At 34.9% G+C, this 25,750-nt stretch overlaps 4 protein-coding genes across 8 annotated transcripts; 3 read left to right on the forward strand and 1 right to left on the reverse strand.

Moving 5' to 3' along the window:
* Positions 1 to 1,945: 1,945 nt before the first annotated feature.
* On the forward strand, positions 1,946 to 4,421 carry LOC142613012 (uncharacterized). Its single transcript, XM_075785192.1, has 2 exons — positions 1,946 to 3,282; positions 4,183 to 4,421. The coding sequence occupies exons 1-2, from the start codon at positions 2,089 to 2,091 to the stop codon at positions 4,267 to 4,269; spliced, it is 1,281 nt and encodes a 426-aa protein (XP_075641307.1). The 5' UTR covers positions 1,946 to 2,088; the 3' UTR covers positions 4,270 to 4,421.
* Positions 4,422 to 5,214: 793 nt separating this feature from the next.
* LOC142612339 (uncharacterized) lies at positions 5,215 to 5,814 on the forward strand. Its single transcript, XM_075784442.1, has one exon. It carries the CDS (start codon positions 5,215 to 5,217, stop codon positions 5,812 to 5,814), a length of 600 nt encoding a protein of 199 aa, XP_075640557.1.
* Positions 5,815 to 8,340: 2,526 nt separating this feature from the next.
* On the forward strand, positions 8,341 to 13,460 carry LOC142614165 (glucan endo-1,3-beta-glucosidase 5). 2 transcript variants are annotated; one of them, XM_075786709.1, is made up of 3 exons: positions 8,341 to 8,457; positions 9,728 to 10,001; positions 12,228 to 13,460. In XM_075786709.1, exons 2-3 carry the CDS (start codon positions 9,796 to 9,798, stop codon positions 13,345 to 13,347), a joined length of 1,326 nt encoding a protein of 441 aa, XP_075642824.1. In that variant the 5' UTR covers positions 8,341 to 8,457; positions 9,728 to 9,795; the 3' UTR covers positions 13,348 to 13,460. The 2 variants fall into 2 exon arrangements, with proteins under 2 accessions (XP_075642824.1, XP_075642823.1); XM_075786708.1 differs by lacking the exon at positions 8,341 to 8,457 and having other exon boundaries at positions 8,941 to 10,001.
* Positions 13,461 to 17,635: 4,175 nt separating this feature from the next.
* LOC142612571 (uncharacterized) lies at positions 17,636 to 25,245 on the reverse strand. Of its 4 annotated transcripts, none has more exons than XM_075784665.1 (8): positions 24,537 to 25,242; positions 24,195 to 24,257; positions 23,540 to 23,579; positions 23,223 to 23,287; positions 22,920 to 23,036; positions 21,278 to 21,406; positions 20,258 to 20,332; positions 17,637 to 18,510 (listed from the first exon to the last, which is right to left on the reverse strand). In XM_075784665.1, the coding sequence occupies exons 1-7, from the start codon at positions 24,885 to 24,887 to the stop codon at positions 20,276 to 20,278; spliced, it is 822 nt and encodes a 273-aa protein (XP_075640780.1). In that variant the 5' UTR covers positions 24,888 to 25,242; the 3' UTR covers positions 17,637 to 18,510; positions 20,258 to 20,275. The 4 variants fall into 4 exon arrangements, with proteins under 4 accessions (XP_075640783.1, XP_075640780.1, XP_075640781.1 ...); XM_075784666.1 differs by lacking the exon at positions 17,637 to 18,510 and adding an exon at positions 18,518 to 20,154 and having other exon boundaries at positions 24,537 to 25,245; XM_075784668.1 differs by lacking the exon at positions 22,920 to 23,036 and having other exon boundaries at positions 17,636 to 18,510; positions 24,537 to 25,245.
* Between the last annotated feature and the right edge of the window lie 505 nt (positions 25,246 to 25,750).

Here is a 25,750-nt window from a genome sequence, read left to right on the forward strand (position 1 = left end):
GTTTGTGTTGACGCGATAAATCTAACCGTTTTCAACGTAATCAAATCTTTTGGGCTGGGCTTCCAAAATGAAAAAAGAACAAACCTTACGTGGGCTGCTGGGCTTCAACGAAAGTTCAAAAGTTTTTTCATCATTCAAAGGATAAAGATTAAAGAGATCGTATTAGCAAGCGATATTCGTGTTAATATCGCTCTTCTAAAAAACATGTCAAAAAATACTTAAGCAATAGCAATCACTTTATCCTCAATATGTAAACAACTAGTATTTGATTGAGGATTATATGTCGTCTACAGCAGGTTACCCAATAGACATAATCAATGTCAATGACCTCCATTCCTAAGACTGCAGAAGATCTATTGTACAAGTGTGCCATGATCTCCACCCGGAGAAAGGATATTAATGATGAGATGAACGGTTTTGAAGACAATGTTTTTATCAAGGCCAACAACAATTCAAGAAACAACATGATTTGTAGCAAATTAACCTTAAGATTTTCAACCAGTTCCATGATGACAACTTGACAACAACTCCATATATATTCAAGCCATATCAATGTCAAAATACATGTATAACTCAATTGAAAAGGATTCTAACTTGTTATTAAAAGAAAAAGTGGGGGTGGAGAAAACAACAGGAGGAGTATAATTTTTTTCAAATAAATTAACATCTAAAAAGTATGTTTTTGGTAACAACTGCCAGTTGACTAATATATTCTACTACAGCAACATTTCTGATGGAAATTACCAGTACATACCCTTTGAATTCCTTACTAACAAAGAAAAAAAAGCAACATTTCTGATGGAAATTACCAGTACATACCCTTTGAATTCCTTACTAACAAAGAAAAAAAAACATTTGTGATAAAAAAAATTGTCCCTAAAAGGTCAACTTTAAGCCAATAGTAAATAAGTAAGATAAAAAAAATAAAAATAAAAGAGGAAAATTGAATCTTCACTCTTCAGCAAGGATAAAACATAGGGAAATCATAACATGCTGTATTGATAAACTGAATCCAAGTAGTTTGAAACAGATAGTTGCTGTCTTCAAGTTCCCATCAAACATTAGAAAGGAAACATGCTAATACTACAATGGGGAATGAAGACCCCGCACCTAACTCACCACAAACAGACATATGTATCAATCCCACATCGCTTAGCAACCAAACAGTTTCTATATTCATATACTGCAGCATAGTGGAATCGGATGCCGAGCTCTGTAACGTGGGCTTGTGACCCATTGTGGGGGCATTAAGGTGGGCTGAAGAACTTTAGTTGTGGATAACCTTGAAGGAAAATGGCACCTGTGGGGCATTGTGTGGGCCCTTATCGACTCTCCACTGGAGAATAAGAAGCTCGGGATGGCACGTGCAGTAAATAATGGGTTACGGTTGTTGTGTATAAAAGATAATACACTTCGCGTAACCAGCGCTGGCTTATCAGAGCAGTGATACGTCCCTGAAGGACACGAGCTTCTTCCTCTCCAGTGGACCAACGAGTCGGTACCCCTCAGGCCTACCCTGAGAGGCCCACTCTCAATTCCACTTCCATCTTTTCGGCCCAGAATATTTTGCCTTTTATCATTAATATTTTTTCAGTGAGCCCAATCTCAATTATATGTTCGGTCCTCCGTTCAAGACAGCCACTTTTTATAACATGCTGCTGTATTAATAAACTGAATCCAAGTTTCGAAACAGATAGTTGCTAACTTGCTATCTTCAAGTTCCATCAAATCAAACATTAGAAAGGAAGCATGCTAATAGTATAGTGGGTATGTAGACACCCCCCCCCCCAAACAAACATATGTTTCAATGTTTCAATCCCCACATCGCTTAGCAACCATAGTATTTCTTTCTTCATATGCTACATCATAATGGAAACAGAAGCCGAGCTCTGTAACATGGGCTTGTGACCCAATGTGGGGGCATTAAGGTGGGCTGAAGAGTTAAGAGAAGGCTCCACTGAAGAAAAAGCTCGTGCAAAACATATAGGCCACGGTTAGGGATTTGGAATAAGCTACGAGTTTCTGACTCTTGGACCTGGTGCTGGCTTATGCTGAAGCTGACTCTCAGGCTAACTCAGTGAGTCAATTATGTTTGGTTTTCTCTCTTCAAGACAGCTACTTTTTATTACAAATAGGAGGAGCACCCAGTTGGGTCTTCTTCAGAAAAATGCTTTCTTTATCATCCAATCATTTACATCAGTAGGTTGTTTAACTGAATCAGAGTTTGAAAATGAATCAGAAAGAAATTCTTTTACAGTGTCTTATCTCGTAAACTCATGTGGGTTGTCACCAGAATCAGCTCTATTAGCATCCAACAAGGTACACTTTCAAAACCCAGATAGGCCTGACTCAGTGCTTAATCTTCTCAAAGAGAATGGATTCGACAATACCCAAATCACCAAACTTATCAGGACTCGTCCAACCTTGCTTTTAGCTGATCCTGAGAATACCCTTTTGCCAAAGATTGAGTTTTTCCGTTCTATAGGGGTTTCAGGCTCTGACCTCCCTAGAATCCTCACTTTAAGCCCTGACCTACTGCGAAGGAGCTTGACTAATCACCTAATTCCATGCTATGATTTCCTTAAAAGTGTGCTTCTTGTGAATGAGAAAGTCATTACAACTATGAAGCGCTCACAGCGTGCTTTTCTATGTGATGTAACCAATGTTATGGTTCCAAATGTTGCTCTTTTGAGAGAACTTGGAGCACCTCAATCTACCGTCTCTCTTTTGGTGACTCATTTTCCAAGTATGGCATTCATTACACATGCGAAGTTTGTTAAGGCCGTCCAGGAGGTTAAGGAATTGGGTTTTGATCCTTCAAAAGCAGTGTTCGTGCAAGCAATCCAAGCGGTTTTGAAGTTGAAAAAACCAATGTGGGAATCTAAATTTGAGATTTTTAGGAGGTGGGGTTGGTCTAAAGAGGACACTCTCTTAGCATTTAAAAAGCACCCTAATTGTATGCTTTTATCAGAGGAGAAGATCACAAAAGCAATGAAATTCCTTGTGAGCAAATTGGGTTTCTCAACAAAAAATATTGCTAAAAATCCTGTGGTTCTGAATTTAAGCTTGGAGAAGAGGATTATCCCTAGGTGCTCAGTTGTTCAAATTTTGTTTACCAAGGATTTGGTCAAGAATGATTTAAGCTTAGCGACTTTCTTACTGCCTACTGAGAAGTGTTTTTTGGAGAAGTTTGTGATCAGATTTCAGGACAATGTTCCTCAATTGTTGAGTGTGTATCAAAATAAGATGGAGCTTCTGCATGTAGAAATTCAATCTGAGAAGGTTGGTGAGACTGAACTGCTGTAACATTTTGACTTCAATATAATGTTATTCTTGACTTTCATTGTCATAATTGCTAATTTTTGCACTTTAGATATATATATTAGATTGTCTTATCTTGAACTGTTTGCACATGTGTATGTAATTTCCAAGACAACAATCTCAACTACAAAACCCTGACATAGATTGATGGTTTTTCAAACGGAGTAAATCATACTCATTAAGTGAGCATTTGGATCACGTCCACGTTTTGGTGTTTCAGCCTTTTTTCTTTTTCTTTTTTTTGGAACAGCGCCTGTGCACATGAACAGTGTATCAAGCATATGAACAGTATTTTGTGTGAACAGTAACCGGAAATTATTATTTTTATTGTTTTCAATTTTCAGCAAAATAAGCGGTATTCAAACGCATCCTAAGACTCAAGAATTGAGAGTTTACCTATTAGACGACATGAGTAACTTTGATGGCTTTAGTTTAGTTTGCTACTCTATTAAGTGCTTAATGTGTTTTGTGCTATGTTCTGGGCAACACAAGCAAGGCCCTATTTACACACCTAGCAATGTCATCAAATTGCCCTACATTAGGTCTATTACATTATTTCAAACAAATGGAGTCTTTTGACAACTTCCAGCTTTTTTTGTTGGTACTTTGTTTGATTGGTGTCGTGCTTGGGGACTTACAAATAGAGATTCCATTCCAATGTTTATTGAGTTTCAATCTTTTTGTACATAACTTTTGTATTTTCTGTAGTTCTTTAGGCTATTTCATGTCATTTTGCATGAAGTAGTCTCTTTTCAATAAAATTTTTATTACCTATAAATAAAATGCAGTAGTCTCTTTAGGCAGATCTTGCTAAAAGTTAAAATAGGGCATATATATTGCTCAAGGTTCCTGCTTGTGCAGGCTCTAGGAAAGGTGATACCCACGAGACATGGTTTAAGTGAAGAGCAGTTGCCGTTACAACAAATTCTGACCTCAGGATCGAGCTAACAGTAGTGCTCTCAAATTGAGTACTTATGCATATGGGTTGTGTTTGCTCCTTTATTATTAGATATGCAAATTTACCATATGTGACACAGAATTCAGTTATGACAATTCATTGTTTTTGTCTGCATTTTTTTAATAAAAATTTCTGTCTGCTCTTATGATTGTTGATTTGTAATTTCAACCTTTATGGCTAGATTTGTGTGGATGTTTAATGCTTCAAGTTTTCTAGTGTGTTCACGGACTCATCTGTGATAGGTCTGCTTTGTTAGCAGTTCCAGAACTAGATTTCTCCATTTTTCTCCCCAAAAACAAAAAACAAGAGAGAGAGATGGGAGAGAATGAGTTGATAGGATAGTTTATATTATTTTAATGAGTTGTATGTAAAAATAAAAACCGGGATGTTGTGTGAATTGTAAAATGAGTTGGTAAAATATAAAGTGGTGTTTGAGGATGTAAAATATGTTTTTCTTTTTTGTATCCCTAGATGCTAGTGCTCTTAGGGATTTGTAAAAGTTACGAGTTACTTATCCCTGACCCAGCGATGCTGGCTTATCAGAGCAGTGGCGTATTGGACACGAGCTTCCTATTCAGTCCCACAGGTCCACTCTCAATATCCACTTTCACCTGTTTGGCCCTGAAGATTTTGCCTTTTATCTTTTTTTCTCTATCAATCAGTTTCAGATTCACATAGGCATAGGTGCTTAGTCGATGAAAGATTAATCAGACAATCAATGCAGCCCTACTGAAGCTGACTCTCAGGCAAACTCAGTGAGTCAATTATGTTTGGTTCTTTCTCTTCAAGACAGCTACTTTTTATTGCAAATAGGAGGAGTACCCAGTTGGGTCTTCTTCAGAAAAAATGCTTTCTTTATCATCCAATCATTTACATCAGTAGGTTGTTTATCTGAATCAGAGTTTGAAAATGAGGTAGACAGAAATTCTTTTACAATGTCTTATCTCGTAAACTCATGTGGGTTGTCACCAAAATCAGCTCTTTTAGCATCCAACAAGGTACAATTTCAAAACCCAGATAGGCCAGACTCAGTGCTTAATCTTCTCAAAGAGAATGGATTCGACAATACTCAAATCACCAAACTTATCAGGAGTTTCCCAACTTTGCTTTTAGCTGATCCTGAGAATAACCTTTCGCCCAAGATAGAGTTTTTCCATTCTATAGGGGTTTCAAGCTCTGTCCTCCCTAGAATCCTCACTTTAAGCCCTGACCTGCTGCTGTGGAGCTTGACTAATCATCTAATTCCATGCTATGAATTTCTTAAAAGTGTGCTTCTTGTGAATGAGAAAGTCATTACAACTATGAAGTGCTCACAACGTGCCTTTTCATGTGATGTAACCAATGTTATGGCTCCAAATGTTACTCTTTTGAGAGAACTTGGAGCACCTCAATCTACCATCTCTCTTTTGGTGGCTCATTTTCCGAGTATGGCATTCATTATACATGCTAAGTTTGTTAAGGTCGTCCAGGAGGTTAAGGAATTGGGTTTTGATCCTTCAAAAGCAGTGTTTGTGCAAGCAATCCAAATGGTTTGAAGTTGAAAAAACCAATGTGGGAATCTAAATTTGAGATTTTTAGGAGGTGGGGTTGGTCTAAGAAGATTTTTAAAAAGCATCCAAATTGTATGCTTTTATCTGAGGATAAGATCACTAAAGCAATGAAATTCCTTGTGAGCAAATTGGGTTTCCCATCAACATATATTGCAAAAATCCTGTGGTTCTGAATTTAAGCTTGGAGAAGAGGATTATCCCTAGGTGGTCAGTTGTTCAAATTTTGTTAGCCAAGACAGCAATCTCAAATATAAAACCTTGACATATATTGATGATTTTCAAAAGATTCATTAAATCATACTCGTTAAGACCCAAGAATTGGGAGTCTACGTGCTAGACCGGACATGAGTAACTTTGATGGCTTTAGTTTATTTTGCAACTCTTTTGAGTGCTTCATGTATTCTGTGCTTTGTTCTGGGCACCACATGCAAAGCACTATTCACCTAGCAATGTCCTTCATTAGGTCTATTACAATATTTCAAACAAATCCATCTTTTGACAATTTTGAGTTCTCTTACAAGTCAGTCTAAAGCAGATAGAGCTAAAAGTAAAAATAGGGCATATATAGTGCTTGAGGTTCCTACTTGTGGAGGCTTTAGGAAAGGTGATACCCACAACAAATGGCTTAAGGTTAGAGCAGTTGCCATCACAACAAAGTCTGGCCTCAGGATAGAACTAAAAGTAGTTTTTTTTTTTCAAATTGAGAGCTCATGCATATTGGTTGAGTGCTCCTATATCATTAAATATGCAACTTTACCAAATGTGACACAGAATTCAATTGTGATAATTAACTGTTTTTGTCTGCATTTTCAACCTTTATGGCTATGATTTGTGTGGATGTTTAATGGAAATTTCTATCCAGAGTGGTTTTGGCATGAAACTGAGAAGGGCGATTATTTAATGACAACTTTGATTAAGTTCATCAGTAAATCATATGAGAAGAAATATACTATGTATTATAAGATCAAACTTGACATAACTTGATTTATGATTTCTCTTTGCTTTGTTCTTGCCAAAGATCTTGTGACCTATGCTCTTGGAATCTTCCTCTACTTTCCTTGCTCTTTTGATAAAAAAATATATTATCACTTTTAAGTTTGTTCCTTGGGATGATCTCCCATCAGAAATGTTCTGCGTTTTTCATAGTAATTCCAACAAGGGAGTTGTTGGATGTGTTGCTGCTAGAGAAAATAAACAATTGTTGCCTAAAACGTACTTCTTGGATGTTAATTTAATGGAAATTAACTTTTTTTCTTCTTCTCTTCCGTTTCAATTGAGGTATATATGTATTTTGACATTGATAGAGTATGAATGTGGAGGAGTTGTCGTCTTCAGGGAACCGGTTGAAAATCTTAGCGTAAACTTACTGTAAATTCTGTTGTTTCTTGAACTGCTTGCCTTAATAAACCATTGTCTCCAAAATTGTTCATCTCACCATTGATATGGCACATTAGGTATGCATTTGAATAATAAAGATTTTCTGCAGTTTTAGGAATGAAAGTCATTGACTGTGTCTACTGAGCAATCTGCTCTAGTAATCACATAGTTGTGGAACTATTTAAGATGAATTGATTAGTCCTTAATCACATAGTTGTGGAACTATTTAAGATGAATTGATCAGTATTTTTTTTTTTTTTTTGTGTGACAAATGTTTTTCTGGATGTTGTGATTAACATTTCTTCCCTTTTTTTTTTTAATGATGTGTATATATAAAAATAATAGACAATCAATCACTCATAATTTGTCATATCAAAATCGTAATAGAAGGTATGACACATTAAAGAACTCATTAAAAAAGAAGGTTTAGGTTCAGTATCTTAACACGTAATTAAGTTTTGTTGTCGTAAAATAAATAAATAAAAAATAATGTGTACATATAAAAATAATAGACAACCAATCACTCATAATTTATTATATCATAATAAAATGAGTGACACATTAAAGAACTCATTAAAAAAAAGGTTTAGGTACAATATTTTAACATGTATTTAAGTTGTGTTGTTCTAAAAGAAAATTTAAAAAAAAAAAAAAAAATGGCGTGTACATATACATATAATATACCATCAATCATTCATAATTTGTCGTATTAGAATCTTAACAAAAGGTGTGGTGCATTAAAAAAATCATTAAAAAAGAAGTTTAGTCCAAGGTGTCATCATGTGCACTAAAGCCGAATGGCATATTGCCACGAAGTAATTCCCGGACACATAACGGCATCCAATTGGCTCCACTGCACATGACAATGGACCATGGACCCAAGCCACAAAACCACACATTAGCATGCCAATTGGATGGCTACAATCCCAGACTTGCGTGTCCCTCGCAGGCTTACTCAAGGGCAAGGCCCACTGAAAAACCAAGGTCCAGGCAATTGAATTATCTTCATTTCAATGCATATTTTTTGTGCGTGCCACGTGGTTGGCTGCTTTTTGATAATCCGATCCAGCTGGTTATAAAACTGAAAGCAGTACGTTGTTACATGCCTTTCTCAACTAACTACTCACTTTGCTGACAAAGAACAAAAAACTTACCTTACCTAGTTACCTCAAACTCTGAACTACCAAACTTCACAATCACACTGCTACACGCATACACATCAACACTACGCGGAATCCTAAGTTTTTTAAGGTAAGGTGTGTTGGTCTGCGATAACTTTGTTGGAAATTGGAACCATACATATATACCATAGCCCCATACGGCTATAATACCTTTTTCTAAAGTTAAAAATATTACTTCAGCTTTCTGAAAATCGGGCTTCGATCATGGAAGAATGACAACGAGCTCAAGTACTGTCTATGAGAAAGTCTAGAATACCCCCCCACTATTCCATTGTTGTTCAAGAAAAGCTTTTGGTTAATTAAAGAGTTTTTTACTTGAAATGGTTAGGGAGTTTCTTTATACAATTATACTCTTTCTAAAAAAATAATTAAATAAAAGATTTGATGAAATAATGAGGAGAGAAGGACAGGTTGACAGCTCCAGTGGAAAAAATAATACCTCTTTGGTCGTGTAATTATACACTAATATAAGATTAAATTAGTGTGAATAATTGTCTAATCAAATTAAATAATGTGTTTGGATCTATTATGCGTACCCATACACCTATTAGATTCTGAATCAGAAAGGTTGTGCCTACAGACTTTTACTCTCTTCCCACAACTTTCAGCTCTCAACTCTCTCTCTCTCTCTCTCTCTCTCTTGCTTTGCTTTCGATCTCTGTTTCTGTATGCCCTTTGGTTAAGCTAAACTATCAGCCAAAAAGTTTCCATTTTGGATCAGAGAGAGAACTTGTTGTTTTTATTAGAATTATCTCTGTTTTATGCATGGCAGCTGTAATCGTCTAATGTTTCTTTCAAATCAGCCTATGTGCAAAGCCTTTTAATACCGAGTTTTGTTCTTTCAGTATTTCGATTCTGGTTTCTAACTTCTAAGGCTTTTCTGAGCTTTGTTTATTAATGTTTTCTGCTTTTCAAATATATATGAATTTCTTTTGTTTGCGTGTTCACTCTGTCTGGTAGTGTCTCCTCTGTTTTCCCTTCTTTTATTCTAGTTTATTGAACCTATATATATTCAGCTATATATTCTTTCCTTATTTTTTGGTGATTATTCCCTTGTTTCACTGAAAACTTTCTTGAGTCCTAAGAAATATAGCCTTCCTAATATAGGGGCAGTGTTTAAGTTTAACCTGACTTTGCTGAGTAAAACCGACTCTGGTTTGGTTTCAATCCCACGTGTTAAAGCCAGCTGTTTTCTATAAATTCTATCTCTAATCATAAACCCCATATAGTTTTTTACAACTATATTAATAAAGGGATTATGGGGCTTTTGAAAGTTGTGGACTTTGCTGGTCTTCTAGTTGCCATGTTGTTGTTATTTACTGTGCTTTTGATGGGTTCAGTGAGTGGAATTGGTGTTAACTGGGGGACACAGGCAACGCACCCTTTGCCGCCTGCAACTGTGGTGAAGATGCTAAGGGACAATGGGATTCAAAAGGTTAAGCTTTTCGATGCTGATTCCACAACTTTGAATGCTCTGAAAACTTCAGGGATTCAAGTCATGGTGGGTATTCCTAATGACATGCTTAATACTTTGGCTAATAGTGTTCAAGCAGCTGAGAATTGGGTTGCTAAGAATGTGTCAGCACATATCTCTTCCAATGGTGTAGACATCAGGTAAATCCTTTATCTCTTCATCTTTTTGCAATTACTATGCTTTTCTATACAAGTATTTATTCAAGTGATACCTTGCAATCATGTTAACTCTTACAATAGATGTTCAATTAGTTAACTTATTCACTTAAATTGTATTCTTGTATGCACTTGACAAAGTTGTTATTCTTACAGTTTTATTAATTAGGAAAAAACTTAGATACAGTTCCTTCGACATTGTATTGTAGGTTCTCCAAATATAGGTTCTCCAATTAAATTTAACCGCATTTTTGTATTGATTAATGCAGCGAAAATGGTATTGTCTTTTCAAGGACAATTAAATGCAACCTTGTGGAATTGGGAGTTAATAACATTGAGCATAACTGTGTGTGACAGCTGCAAGACAATGAATCTTATCACCATTTTTAATACTATTTGCATAATTTTTCTACTTATTGGGGCGACAAAATGTTTGGAAGGGGTTTCAAAGAATCAGCACCACACAACAAGTTCATTAAAAATTTCAGAATTCCTATAGTAGAAGAAATTGTGATTGATTTACAAAAAATATATCACAAATTTAACAAGAGCTGCTTGCTGTGGTCAGATTGCAACACTTGTGTCTGTAAACACAGGAATAACAGAAAACAACTTCAATGGGATAAAGACTTCATTTTGTATGGGTCTACTTGTGTCCTAGTTTTCCTGAAACCAAACAAACATTTGAGATTGACTTGCACACTTCACCACAGACATTTATAAACAATAATAACCTTATAGAATGAAGCACATAGTTCTCAAGATCTACTGGGTCTTACAACTACTAGTAAATCCTTATACTCTTTAAGATTCCCACTAGGTAGAGTTTATTCAGCCTCATTTTATAATGCTTGCAAATTATCCTGCATAGCAAATTATATAACATTTTCATGTTTAATAATGCGTAATACAGGTGTACTGAATGTTTCCTATCAAAACAAAACTAGGTAGAGTTTACAAAGTTACTATCTTTCTAAATGAAAAATAAAAAAACTTGTACAAAGTTTCTTTTTATTTGCATGTGTCAGTAGCCTAGTGTGGTTATTTAATCTAAATTAGCTCCTCTTTAACTCCTATGTCTCTCATTTGCTAGTTATTTATTCATTTATTTTATAGCTTTGACCTTGGATATGGCATACAATCATCTATAGGTATTGGCATCAAATCAAATGGGGTGCCACTTTTTGTTTAAAAAATATATATGTATCTTTAATTTGCATCTCAACAGCCTGACACTACTGGAGTCTTCTTGTGGCTCCATTTTAAGAGACCTTAATAAAAATGACCTAAATAAGCTAATACTATTTGCAATTACCCTCTCTCCTTATCTTATTTATCCTCCCCCACTTATATCTCTGAACATCTTTTGATGGCTAAACATTGGTTACAATCCTGGAGGATATTTGAAATATTTCGAGAACAACATGCTATTCCTATAGTGCAATCTATCCAACCTTGGATTTCCTGCAATCTGAAGATATTTTATCTGCTTTTATTCACTATATTGAGCCTGTCCCTTCAGAGCCTATATTCTTTTTGCTTTCAAGTTGCTTGGTGTTGCATTGGGAAAGTATGTGTACAATATTTCAGTTAATTGCTGCCTTCATATTGTTTTGCTTTCTCAATCAGTGAACAAACAACATTGTGATAAGGATAACCCAACATTGTTCTTACACAGACATGAATAAAGAGCTATATAATTTATTTTCTAATGATTTGTATTGCCAGTTTTGGTATATATTCAAACCAATTCGTATTTGCTATTTAGCTATTTAAATTATTCTGTAATGATGAGATTTCCATTGCTTGATTATAACCTGGTTTCCGTGATATAAGATATCATAAAGCAAATTCTCTCCTTTTCCAATCAATAGTAAGAATATACAACTGAGTTTACATAACATCACAATGTTCTGCAACTTTAGTATTCCTTTTGCTGTAGTAGATAAAATAGGGCCCAGATAGATATTTATATGCTCTGCAGTTTTTTAGAATATAAAATTTTGGATAAAAGCATTTGTTTTAAGAATAGGATTTGTAGACATGCATTCCTATATACCATTTACCAAACTGTAAAAGAACAAGAAAGGTTGAAGGCAAACTATTTCTGGTCATTTTTGGTTCTTATATGAGCTTGTCTAGTTTCTTTGAATATGCAGTTTATGTTTGTCTGTTAAATTTACCTTTTCAATTTCATACATTCTCTGCAAGGTATGTTGCAGTTGGGAATGAACCATTCTTGACAACGTATAACGGAAGCTTTGAAGCGATTACTCTTCCCGCTCTTCAAAATATCCAGTCAGCACTTACAAAAGCCGGTTTGAGTAGTCAGGTTAAAGTCACTGTCCCCCTAAATGCTGATGTATACCAGAGTACAAATGATTTGCCTTCTTCTGGTAACTTTCGTGCAGACATCCAGGCCCTGATGGTGCAAATTGTTCAGTTCTTGAATGCCAATGGAGCTCCTTTTACTGTCAACATCTACCCCTTTATCAGCCTTTATAATAATCCCAGTTTCCCCTTTGACTACGCCTTCTTTAATGGCTATTCATCTCCCTTAAATGATAATGGAAGAATCTACCAGGACATGTTTAGCGCAAACTATGATACCCTTGTATGGGCCTTACAGACTAATGGCTATGGAAACATGTCCATAATTGTTGGAGAAATCGGGTGGCCTACTGATGGAGATCAAAATGCAAACTTACTGAATGCTCAGAGGTTCAACCAAGGTTTCATGTCTCGCTATCTGGCAGGGCAGGGGACCCCAATGAGATCTGGTCCCTTGGATGCTTACTTATTCAGCCTTATAGATGAAGATGCCAAAAGTATTCAGCCGGGTAATTTTGAACGGCATTGGGGGATGTTTTACACTGCTGGAACACCCAAATACCTGCTTAACATTACAGCAAACTCGAACGGTTTGGTAGCAGCAAGTAATGTACCATATCTGGCTCAACAATGGTGTGTTATGTCACCCTCAGCTAGTCTTGATGATCCACAAGTCGGACCAAGTGTCAGCTATGCTTGTGCAAATGCTGATTGCACTAGTCTTGGATATGGGACTTCATGTGGAAGTTTGGATGCTAGGGGGAATATCTCCTATGCATTTAACAGTTACTATCAGATACAGAATCAGCTTGCGAGGGCTTGCCAGTTCTCAAACCTTTCAGTTGTCACAACTACAGACCCATCAACTGGAGATTGCAAATTTAGGATCATGATCAATGTGCCTACAGCAATGCAGAGTATTAGTAGTAGTGTTGGATCACATAAACAACCCGTTGGTTTATTGCTGTTTTTATCTTTGTTTATCCTTTCAATTCTGTGATTTTGCTGCTAAGGTACATTACTAGCTTGCTTCATTTTTTTGCTTGTATATGTAGACAATATATCAAATATTAAACTTTCATAACTTAATAGTTAGGGAGGTGGATTTTCATATACAGAGACACAGAAAACTGCTTTTGATAATTGTCAACCAGATTGAATACTTGTGAGCTATGTGATATATGTGTGCGCACGCAGGATAAACGGTTTTCTGACCCTTTCCAAGCTAGGCAATCACTTTGTTTTCATGGAAAAATGGCTTAAATATGTCTCATTTTAATTTAGTCATTTTTGCTTTTGTTCACTGAGGTTCAAAGGAATTTGTCATATATTTGAGAAACTGCAAGTGAAGACGTTTACATTTTTCAGTCAAGAAGGAAACCAAGGGAAGGAAAAACAATGTAGTGGAGAAAAGCGTTCTTTGTTGAAAAATGCTTTCAATAAAAGTGACTTGTTTTGTTGCTACTAGTGACTCTGAAAATGATCCTGAAAACAATCTATGATGTTTGACTTGCGCGACACAGGGAAAAGCAGTAATATTTAACGTAGCATGATGGTTGTTGCAATAGTAATGCTTTTGGCCGTAATAATGTGTGTGGACAACACACAAAAAACTGAGAGAGTGACACTTTTCAAAGGCAAATATATGAAACATTTTACTACCGCACACCCTTGGTGCGATAGTCACGTACTCCACAAGTATAAATGTTTGTAAGGTGTGGGGGGAAAGGGTCAGTTTCAAATCTCCAAGAAGGAGCTTCATACACATATACACTTGAATTAGGTTAGAGTAGAAACTCTATCTTGTATAAATATATATATATATATATGAAACATTTTTCGCATGGCAGTTAGGCGGCCTTAGAGCATTCACAATGGAAAACGTCATCATATCCTATTTTACTATCCCAAAAAGCTATTTTATCAATTATACCATATTATTTTACAGTACACATAACATCCAAACTTTTATTTTTTCTAATCTACTCATTAAAATAATATATATTACCCACTAAAATAATATAATATATTCTAATATAACTCTCTCTTTTTCTTCTTCCTCATCTCTCTTCCACTTTATCAATGAAAATATATTATAATTTTTACTAAAGTGCTACAGTGTTAGCACAATTGCAAAAAAATTTGCAATTGTAAGATTTTACAATTGCCAATGGGAATGCTCTAAAAGTCTAAGGTCTTATCTTTCTAAAATTGTAAAAAAAAAAAATCCCAAAATTATATAATGGTAATTGATTAATTAATAAAATAAAATAAAAATATAAGTGGGTTTTGCTTTCCTTCCTTCATCTCCTAGAAGTCTTCTTATTAATTTTTTTTTTTATTTTTTTTTTAACTATCTTCAAAAAGTTCTCTAAAATATTGAAACTAGAAATTTAATCCAAAGTGTCGTAGTTAAGATTATAATCGATCAGTTTTTTTAATGCAATTGCATTTTAGTGAGTTAAACAAATATTTACTTATTTACTTTTGTTGCTTCTCCATGAAGTAGGACCCAATATATTCCTTTTTAATGAAGGCCAATAACAAAAGCCAAAAAAGAATGTTATAAGTGTACCGAATAATCATTGACGGCTAATTTTCCTAACAACTTTGTCTAAAAAAAATTCATAACAACTTGTAAAATAGATGTTAATAAACATAAATAAATAAAAACTAATTTAGCAATTTTACATCCCAAAAAAAAGAAAAATATTTTTTTTAATAGTATTTAGGTGAAAATACTATTTTAGTCTCTATAATTTAGGGTCGCAGTCAATTTGGTCCTTACATTTTGATAAAAGTCAATTCGGTCTCTATTATTTTCAACTTGCAATCAATTTAATCATTACCGTTAAGTCACTAATAGAAAATGCCCATGGCAAATAGTGTGCTTTGTTTGTACACTCGGAGCTGACATGACAACTTAAATAATGATAATTTTTTTTATTGACAATTACACCTCAGCATCTAAATAAAAAAAATAGTTTATCAATATTAGAAAAAAACTATTAAGAAAAAAATAAATAAATAAAAACATGAATTCAGATTTGAGAAGTTGGAAAACACAAATAAATCTGAAATTCCTACAAGAAATCACTAAATTTTCTTCAAATCCTCTCCTTCGCACATTAACCTCTGAATCTCTAACTTCTTTTCAACAAACCCACCAAAAAAAAAAAAATCAGCTTTCTTACATTACTTGGTGTGCTTTTGCCCAACTTCATCTTCTCCCCCACCACCACCACCACCACCATTAAACTTAGTTGTTGGGGACAAGATGACAAGCTCATTGTCACGAACCTGAGCCATGGCCATGGCATAAACACTCATGAAGCGGAAGTGGGAGAGAAAAAGGGAGATTGAGAGATGAGCAAATCTGGGTCTTGATAGCGGCTATGGATTATGACGGAGATCTAGGTGCAACGGAGGTATAAGGTAGACAATAAGAGAGGGAGAGGAAGAGAGAAACACAGAGATGGGTCTTAATCGTAGAGAGAAGGAGAGGAACCATTTTGTGCTTGGTTTTCTTTGATTTTAATTATTTGATAGTATCCCTTTGTATTTGTGTATGATATTGGAGCTTCAAAGGTTGGATGTAACTTTGTGAGCTTCATAGTTATTTTGTTTTGTGAATGTACTGAGTTTTATTTGACTTGTTTTGTAACTTTTGTTATATATAAAAATTTTGGATTGAACCTGTAAATAATTTTTTGTTCAAATCAGTATGTACTGAGTTTGTGTTCTTCCCATTTGAAAATAAATTTAATTATATATTTTTCTGGGCTTATGTTCTTTGAGTTCATTTTCAATTTGTGTTTACACTTCTCAAATCTGAATCCATGTTATTTTTTGTTTTTAATAGTTTTTATTCTTTTTTTTTTTTATCTCTCTAATATTGATAAATCTGAGGTGGCATTTTTCTAATGTCAATAAAAAAAAATTATTATTATTATTTTAATTGTCATGTCAATTTCAAGTGTGCCAACAAAACACACCATTTACCATATAATCATTTTCTGTTAAAAACTTAACGATAATGACTAAATTTATTGCAATTTGAAAATAACAGAAACAAAATTAACTACTATCAAAATGTAAAGACCAAATTAATTATAACACCAAAATGTAAGGAATGAAATGGTATTTTGGCCTAGTGTTTAAAATAGAAAATAAATATTTTTAATCGATATTTAAATATTTTTATTTTTAAACCGCTAAAATGTATTGCCTTGCCTCAAAATGTATTAAGTAGGCGCTGGTTTTCTGCTTTAAAAAAAAATAGGCGCTGGTTTTTCACCTCTTTTGAGATATCAACAGTCAACCATTGACCGCCAAAAACTTTATGCACCAGATCTTGCCCAAATTCAAGGTATTAGAAAAAAAAATTCAATGCTGACCATGAAACAGCTTCAAAAAAATGTATACTATGAAATTGGCAGAAAATAAGACATAAAAAAATTCAAGAACTTTTTTCACAATAATAAGCAATCTAATAGATACAACATTTGCAACTAACTAAAGTGCAAATTCTACCGCCAAGAGCTCTGGAAGCTGTAGCTTAACTAGCATTTTTGGTGTTTCAAACAAAAACATTTGGAATTCAAATCCTCCCACCCCAATCATTGACCTAGTAAAAAAAAAGGTGCAATATCTGACGACTCACAAGTCTAGTGCCAAGTTACGAAGCACAGACATAAACACAGGTACTAGTACAACACAACAACATGAGCAATTTTTTTAAAATTATAACATGAAACAACTGATATGACACCTGTATAGTACGGGTACAACACGGATATAACACGGGTATGACATCCTAAATGAAGCGCCCGTGCTTCCTAGGTGCAAAGAGTCTTATAAAACAATTAGAACCTCTTAATATTTGTAATGAAGATGTTCATGATTCAAATCCATCATTCCATGTAAATAAATAAATAAAAACTGCTAGTCTAGCAAGCTTTACATCCTAATTACATTCCATTTTACCATCAATAGAGAAACTGAAAGAATAACATTAAAAGAAATAGAAAACTACAATTTTCCTAATACTCTATCTGGCCTTTTAGTTTCCCTGCACCTTAAAATGTAATATGGAAGCAAAATTATTTTTAGCAGTTGAATCATTTGAAACAAACCGATCTTGCATTTATAATACGAAGCATTTGGCTAGAGATTGTGCTTTAATAAATCAATCAAATACCAAACAATTTGAACAATTCACGATTTTATGGCTGACTAGAGTGCTAAGCTGGCAGGTACTTGGTTCAAGTGACACATTAAAGTCACAATTTCATCTTTTTTTTTCTTTTTCTTTTTTAACATTAGTTTCAGAAACAAAGTATATTCATAATATTGTTCTTTTGAAGGTCTTATAAGTGTATACCTCAAGTTCACCCCCAAAACAAGTACAGTCAACCTTAGAGAGCTGGATATACGCTTCCATTCCATCAATATTCCCTCACCATAATCCATACAGTCATCAATATATCCTCAGCATAATCCATACAAGAAACATAACAAAATCAATGGGGTCCGTATACCTACTATATTTAAGCCAATACTAACAATGCCACCCTAGTCAATTTGCTCATCGGAACAGTAACATTCCAAATTGAGATAACCCTCCTTGAAGAACTCAACCAACCAAAAAATTCCAGAGCCAGATTCAAGCGTCAAAATTTGAAGAAGAAAATGACTTGTAGGTTTAGCATGTCATTATAAATGAATGATAAGTCAAAGAGTGTAGGTAGGCAAGATCATCATTAAAGACTCAACTGAGCTCATCGCGCCCACAGTGCCAGGTGAGAAGACCGAATATTTCAAGGTGGAGACCATCTTGGTGCTCAAAAATTATGCTGCCTTGGACAAATTCACAAACCTTGATTTGCAGCTAAAACTTGATGCAGCAGCTCAGGAAATGAACCAGGGTTCATAGTTCATTGGCATAGAATTCATACCTCATATAGAAGTCATGATGATCGATCTTTAGCACATTCATTGCTGTAATGGTTCCACCTGAAAGTATGCCTTGAAGACTTAACACCGAGGTAGTCTATTTTGTGGTGCTCTCTTTACCTCTTTGCCCCTAGTCCCTTCTGCTTTGATACTGCCGCTGGCATTCATAATGTCTGATTTGGCAGTGTTTAGACTGAACCTTCTTCATCTGTAGGCAGACCTTTCACGCGTTACAATTATAGATTTAATCAAGGATTAAACCAGACACACAAATCTATGCTAAAAAATGATTACACACAAATCTTGTTGAAACAGTAATCAATCAAGATTTGTGGCCAAAATAGCACCTGATAGCTTATATAAGTTTCTAGTATAGTAGACAGTTCTTCCAGATTTGCTTCAATTAAAAACACAACCTTTCATTCAATGGTTGCAAAATCTTCTTGGTTACTTCAAAATCTTGAGAGAGGGAGGGGGGGGGGGGGGACTTTGAATATGTTCTGTGCTGATTTTAGGTATGCTTGTACTGGGCTTGTGTTTAGTAAAACTTATGGGTTTTTTTTTTTTTTGGCTAGATAATATACTCAGGCACCTGAGGGTATTTAAACACCCACTGTTTCCCATCATCCCATACTTATTGGGGGGGAGGACCTGGAGGTGCCACTTGCCTGAAGGCCATTCAAAGAATGACTAAGGTTTGGTAGGAAAAGGGCTGTAAAAGAGGTAATAAGAAACTGAGATTGAATTTGTCCGTAAGTTGTGAAAAGTAGAGTAACAAGTACAAGCGAACAATATTGTTAATAGTGCACATAAACAAAACCATAAATAATGATAGTGACAAAGAAGAAGAGAAAGTGAGGAGTGAAAAGGAAAAGTAACACACTAAGGCCAATGTACCTCAATGCTCAAAACACTCAATGTTTCTATTAATCAAATCCATGAATTCTTTGATTATATTGAGCATAAATATAAAGATTCTTTCTTGTAATAGTAGTATTAGAAATTCAGATCCTGCTAAATTAACAACCTATGGAAAAAGCATACTTGCAAACTAGTTTGGAGGAAAACTCCTTCAACCCACTACATGGTAATTGAGAAAACCATACATGTATACTTTTAGTTACATGACCTATTTAATGATTCATCTGACATTTTAAATGATACGTGCGGATGTCTTTATGAGTTACTATGTAATGGGTTGGAGGAGATTGCCCCAAACCGGGAGGAAAACTTTGTCCAAAACCTGATAAGGTAATAAACCACTAACTTGGACTCAAAGAAATATACCTAAGACACTTAAATCTCCTGCAAAATTCTAGACTTAACTCAATTACCACAGACCATTATCCACAGAAGTTGATGAAATTACAGTTTTGCCATTGATAAGAAAACTAGCTATAACTTGTAAAACAAAAACCCAAATCAAAAACTATTTTAACCCTAGAATAGATATAATAACTAGACCTTTCAAACCATAGACTCTTGATTCAGTTAGACTTCACACATTGATCATATAATAAATCTTCAATGGACAAAATTGTGAAGTAGCAACAAATTAATCTTCTGTGGCAGCATCACTTAGCATATGTGCCAATTTCAATATAGCATATGTTGGTAGTGCAAATATATTTACAGCCCATATAACAATGAAAAAAGAATTTCCTTGTGAAAGGTCAGATGTATAGAACCTTTCAACAAGATGGTGCCTTTTCAACTCTCTCCAGTTTCCATTTAAATGAACAAAAGCACCAACCTTCTTGTCATTTAAATTTGTAATGTGCAAGTCAAGTATTTCCCTGGCATGTCTCTTTATAATCTAAAAGGTGTACCCACAACTCCAGTCTATTGAGTGCTACACATTTTTGCATGTAACATGTGATGTTACCATTCAGTCACTATGTATTGAAGAAAAACTATTTTAGAAAAAAATAAGTAAAAGAAAAACGTGAACCCACCAGATCCATGATGTTGCATCATTCTGACATGCCCGTTTGATGCTTCCGTAAGTATTCTCTTGACCTAATATCAGCCTGTAGTTTAATAAAATAAAGACCAGAATCAAATACAATATCCATTCAACTTGATATGTAACATAACAGAAAGAATACACACACTTGTATCTTCAGCGGTTTAAAGAGATGAAATACTTTTTTTTTTTATCAGTAACAAACTTTATTGAAAATTGATTTAAGAAAATACAGAGAAAACAAGGCACACAAGCATTGTGCTAAGAGGCAACAGAGAATAAAAACTAAATAACAATGGAAGTAAAAAAAATCAAGCATATCAGGCAGATAATTGAAAGTAACAACACTACGTGGCATGACCCAATGAACCCCAAATAGCGAACACACCATATTCCAAAACTCTTGAGCTAAAGTAATGAAATACTGTGGCCATATGACCAAAAAAGACCTTGCTGCTAACATTCTCACCCAGCCATATGTTAGATTCCAATTTGAAAGAGCACAAGAAATGTATCTAACAATCAAAATGATGGCCTTTTTAATATAGATCAACTTCTATGTAAATTGAAATCTGACGCACAACAATACTCAGAATGAACCATGAAATTTTTTTTGAGAGAATGCCGTATTCTATATTTACTATCATCTAAGCTGATAAATTTCTGGAGAAGAGGTTCTCCAACATGGTACCCATCATACAGTGTTTCCCCACCAGAGTACTTAGGCTCCATGCAACTTCTCGAGTTGTTAAACTAGCAAGAAGCCTCCAATGGTAATTTGATCAGACACTAGTTTCTTGCAAAGAAAGTGAACTATCACCAAAGACTGCATACATGATACAACTTTAGTTTTATGTAATTGATGCAGTAGTGGTACAGGGCATCAGAGTTTCCATATTGCAGTTACGATAACCCAATAGTAAGTCTATTGTATTAAAAAAAAAAAAAAAGGACCGAATAACATTGCATAAATAAACTTCCATAGCTTTGGAACAGATCTAGATTTTACCTGCCGGGTAGGCTCTGGCACGCGATACTTGCAAGTCATTTTAACAATTGTGATGGCAGCATCAAGTGATACACGGTGACCAACAGAAATAAATATAGGCTTCAAGGAGCCCTTTGTGGATCTCATTGCCTATAAAGAGAAAAATAGGGTTTAATTACAATGATTTAAATCAAAACTTAGGAACAACAGATAAACACATGAAACCAGATGTTGCGAAGAGCATGAATAATATATCAAAGGATGCATGTTTAGCCTTTTGCCTTAGATTGTGGCATATGCCAACCAATACAATGTCACTATTTCAATGTCTTCTAGCAAACTCCCACAAAAGCTTCAGAAGCTGAAATCATCTGAGAGTGTCTAAACCTTAGCTTGTTCATAAAGAGGGCGGGTGTGATTGCCTTCCATACATACTCTGATGCTCATCTTATTCTGACATTATATTTCCCACTGATGGGAAATATTTTCAAGAACACAATTTAAGCACTAAAGACGATGCCTATTTCAGGAAATAAGCAACCTAGTGCATGTCTTCTAGCAAACTCCCACAAAAGCTTCAGGAGCTGAAATCATCTGAGAGTGTCTAAACCTTAGCTTGTTCATAAAGAGGGCGGGTGTGATTGCCTTCCATACATACTCTGATGCTCATCTTATTCTGACATTATATTTCCCACTGATGGGAAATATTTTCAAGAACACAATTTAAGCACTAAAGACGATGCCTATTTCAGGAAATAAGCAACCTAGTGCAAGTATGTGCCTAGTGATCTTGAACACATGACCTCATCCTCTACCCAATTCTTACAAGCAAGGTTTTTCTTTTTTACGCAAGAATTACATATGCAAGACTAACTCCTCATATCAGGAAGGATCGTATTAGGCATGACATAGGATTATGAATCACAAGTAAAAAAGTATTCAGCAGCATAGTTGCCAAATCATCAACCAAATTTAATCAAAATATTAGTTCTTTACTCCATATGATACTTCCACCAACAGATTTAAATCAATCCACCAGTGAACGGTACACAAGCAATAGAGACTGAATCCATTGATCATCACCTCTTCTTATGAATTATTCACCAGTTTATGAACCAAAAAAAAAAATTTATACAGTAAGGGTGTGCCAAGCACATGAAGCAGTGCATACTGGGCAACAAAAAACTTTTCTTTCCTTAAACTTGGGCAATGAAACACATGAGAGCCATGGTAGCAAAGCTACAATTGGGAACTCTTTCCTGTGAGAGTATAATAGGGTTCCTGTCTTATAATTTTTTTTTTTTTTTTTTAAAAAGGAGTAAAATAGGGTTCCTGTAAGAGTATATTAGCCATTGAACTGATAAGAACAAGTGCCAAACTTGATCTTCACCAAAATTTTCAACCTAGAAGTAAAAAAGGAGTGTACAAGTAGGATTCTGAGCTTCCCTGACAAAATGAAAAATCATACTTCGATTACTTTGCCTAACAAAAAAGGAAAATTTCTCAGATTGCCGTATCTTAGCCAGCCAACTATTTGTAGTCCATTACAGTTTGCCATGTATGTAGTTTAAATGACGTTAAAATGACTCTATTATGTTAAATGATGAACTGAGAGATTTAAATAATGCTTCAAAAGTATAAGTTATAACACTTGGTTTCTTACTGCTCCCCATATTTTCCCGGAGCATCCACTCAAAGTAATAAAATCTTCAGCGCAATTTTCTTTGGTTTCTAGTAGTTGTCTCACTCCAGAATAAGTAAGACCATCCACATGATGCAGCTGAGATATATAAGTTCAAACATTGTCATAACTTAACCAAAAGAAAAAGTAAGCAGGGATCAAGTTCTCAAGTCAAAATGAGAACTTGATATATATATTGGGACTTGAATTTAATTCAAGAAGAATCAATCTCTAATATGGTCAGAACTTACATTTTTTACTTATCAAAAAATAAAAAGGACTTACATTCTTTCCAATCCCAATTGTAGGGAGGTCAGCCAAAACACCTAGATGGCAAGCCAAGCCAAAACCTATAAAAAAGAAGTTTATGTTTTGAGATTTTTCTCAGGAAAATAGAAGGATAGGTAACAATTGATGACATCACCAGTTGACATGAATCACTCACTGTTCACGTACACAAAGAACCATAAATGGAATCTACCTTCAAAATTAAGTGAACTGAACTAACAAATTTCAAACTGGTATAAAATGCTTTATTGAGTTTTGTGTACAATGCTCAATAAGAAGAATATACTGTAATCAGATTTGTGACAAGCACTTGCCTCGAGGATGAAGTATTCCGTTTCCATCAACCATTAAAACCTGTTCATTAAAAAATGAAACCAGTGTTACAAGTCTGAACGGTTATCCAATAAACATATGAAAATTTTCAGAATATATACAACAGTTAGTAATGTGCCAATCAGTTAGTACCATCTTATATCACATACTTTCAACCTATGCGTAGCACATTTATAGGACTTTTTGTTAATCAATAATGCTATTTTAAAAATTATTCAGTAAAGTAACATTGTTTTAAACTTAATTTGCAAAATAGCCTTTTGTTAAACTTGTCTTTTGAAAAGATGAACTTCGTCTCTCCAAGAGACAAGCTTCACCCACTATGCTGTCATGGATAATGGAACATGGCCATTTTCATGTTTTAAGTGGAACTCATCTTTTCTAAAGATGAGTTCCCTTTAAAACAGTGGAACTCATTTTTTCTAAAGACAAGTACACTTGAACTCACATCTAGCCAATGTGTTAACTCATGAATCATGAGTAGTCCAAAACTCCAAACTATTACATATATTTGCAAATTAATTTTACAACATTGCTATTTTTTGGCAAATAATTTTTTAAAATGTATAATTTAAGGCATCAAAGGAAAGAGTAGTAGTAGTAGCACTAATGATTAACATCAAACACAGCTATCACCTGTGGATAAAATGGACTTGCATTCTTTTTCATTCTCTCCAAAAGCTCTAGAAGAACCGGGGCCTGCCCAAAAAAATAAACACATTCAAACAGAACATCGAAACAAAGAAACAGATAAGCTAGCTTTCGACCTTTTGTCTCGCATTATACAAATAAACTATCAAAAATAAACAATTTCAAAACAAGCAATTCTTTATCGCCCATTACGCAAATAAGCTATCGAAAATAAATAATTTCAAAATGGGCTACTTTTTGTGTCTCGTTATGCAAATAAGTTATCGAAAATAAGCAATTCCATAACGTGTATATACGAAAGAACAATAATGAGCTAAGAAAAGAAACCTCTCGGAAAGCAAGGAAGCCAGGAACATAAGGAACAGTAAGTGTAACAAGATAGTAATCATGATACACAACTCGAAGGTCTTGACTTTGAATGTCCAACACCACGAGGGTCCCACAAGCAACTGACGTGTCCTCCTTTGAGAAACTTATGTCGACCCCACCAACGTATCTCAACAACACTTCCTCTTTTTCCTCTTCCTCGTTTTGTTCCGATAATTTCCATGAGAAATCGTCCTCTGTTATCAGTCTTCTCTTTAGATAATCTTGAGCCTCGATCCACTGCTTGTGATCATCTTGCGATGTGTTTGGAGATGATGATTCCTCGATCCCAGTTTCTGGTGCTTTTTCCATGTCCGGGTTAAGATTCTCGGTGTAACCAACCAGCGGGTGCGCTAACGTGAGAAAATTGTTTCACGGAATCGTGGATTCGGAGATTCCCAGAGAATGTGCTGTGTTTGGTAACGCACGGAAACTCGTCCTCATTGCCTCGTCGTATAGTAACTTCTGATGTTGGTTCACGCAATCCTAGACCATGAATGTGTTGTGCAAAGCCGTAAACTAGTTTCCAAAATGTGCCGTGCAAGGAGAAACATGAAAATATCCAAAGTCTACTCTATGACCATAGAAGGAAGTGAAGAGTAACTTGGTTTTTTTATGTTTGGTCTAATCGGTCTTGGACTATACTCTCTTTTTTTTTCCTTTTACCAACGTATACTTTTGAGTTTTCAACCCATATTTGGGGATATTTGGGATATTTGCAGGGTAGCACAGGGAGGGAATAGAATATTGTAAGTTAACACATGTTTGAAAGATATTTGTAAACTAGTATCTCGGGTTTTAGAAATTTAAATTCCATATAAGACTCAAGGTTTAAAAACTCGCTTTCTACTTGCTGAGTTGGACATTATTATGCCATATTGATCTTAAGTCTTAAAGACTCAAGTTCTACAAAACAAAACCGAGTCTTTAAGACTCGAAGCAAGAATCTGGAAACAGACGAAGAATCTGGTTTGAGATCCACCGAAGTTCAAAGACTCACTTTCTACTTGCTGAGTTGGACATTATTATACCACATAGATCTTGAGTCTTAAAGACTCAAGTTCTACAAAACAAAACTGAGTCTTTAAGACTCGAAGCAAGAATCTAGAAACAGAGGAAGAATATGGTTTGAGATCCACCGAAGAAAATCAGAAGCAAAACAGAGGAATATCAGA

The sequence above is a fragment of the Castanea sativa genome, chromosome 10 (genome assembly GCF_040712315.1).
Source record: "Castanea sativa cultivar Marrone di Chiusa Pesio chromosome 10, ASM4071231v1".
Taxonomy (NCBI): Eukaryota; Viridiplantae; Streptophyta; class Magnoliopsida; order Fagales; family Fagaceae; genus Castanea; species Castanea sativa.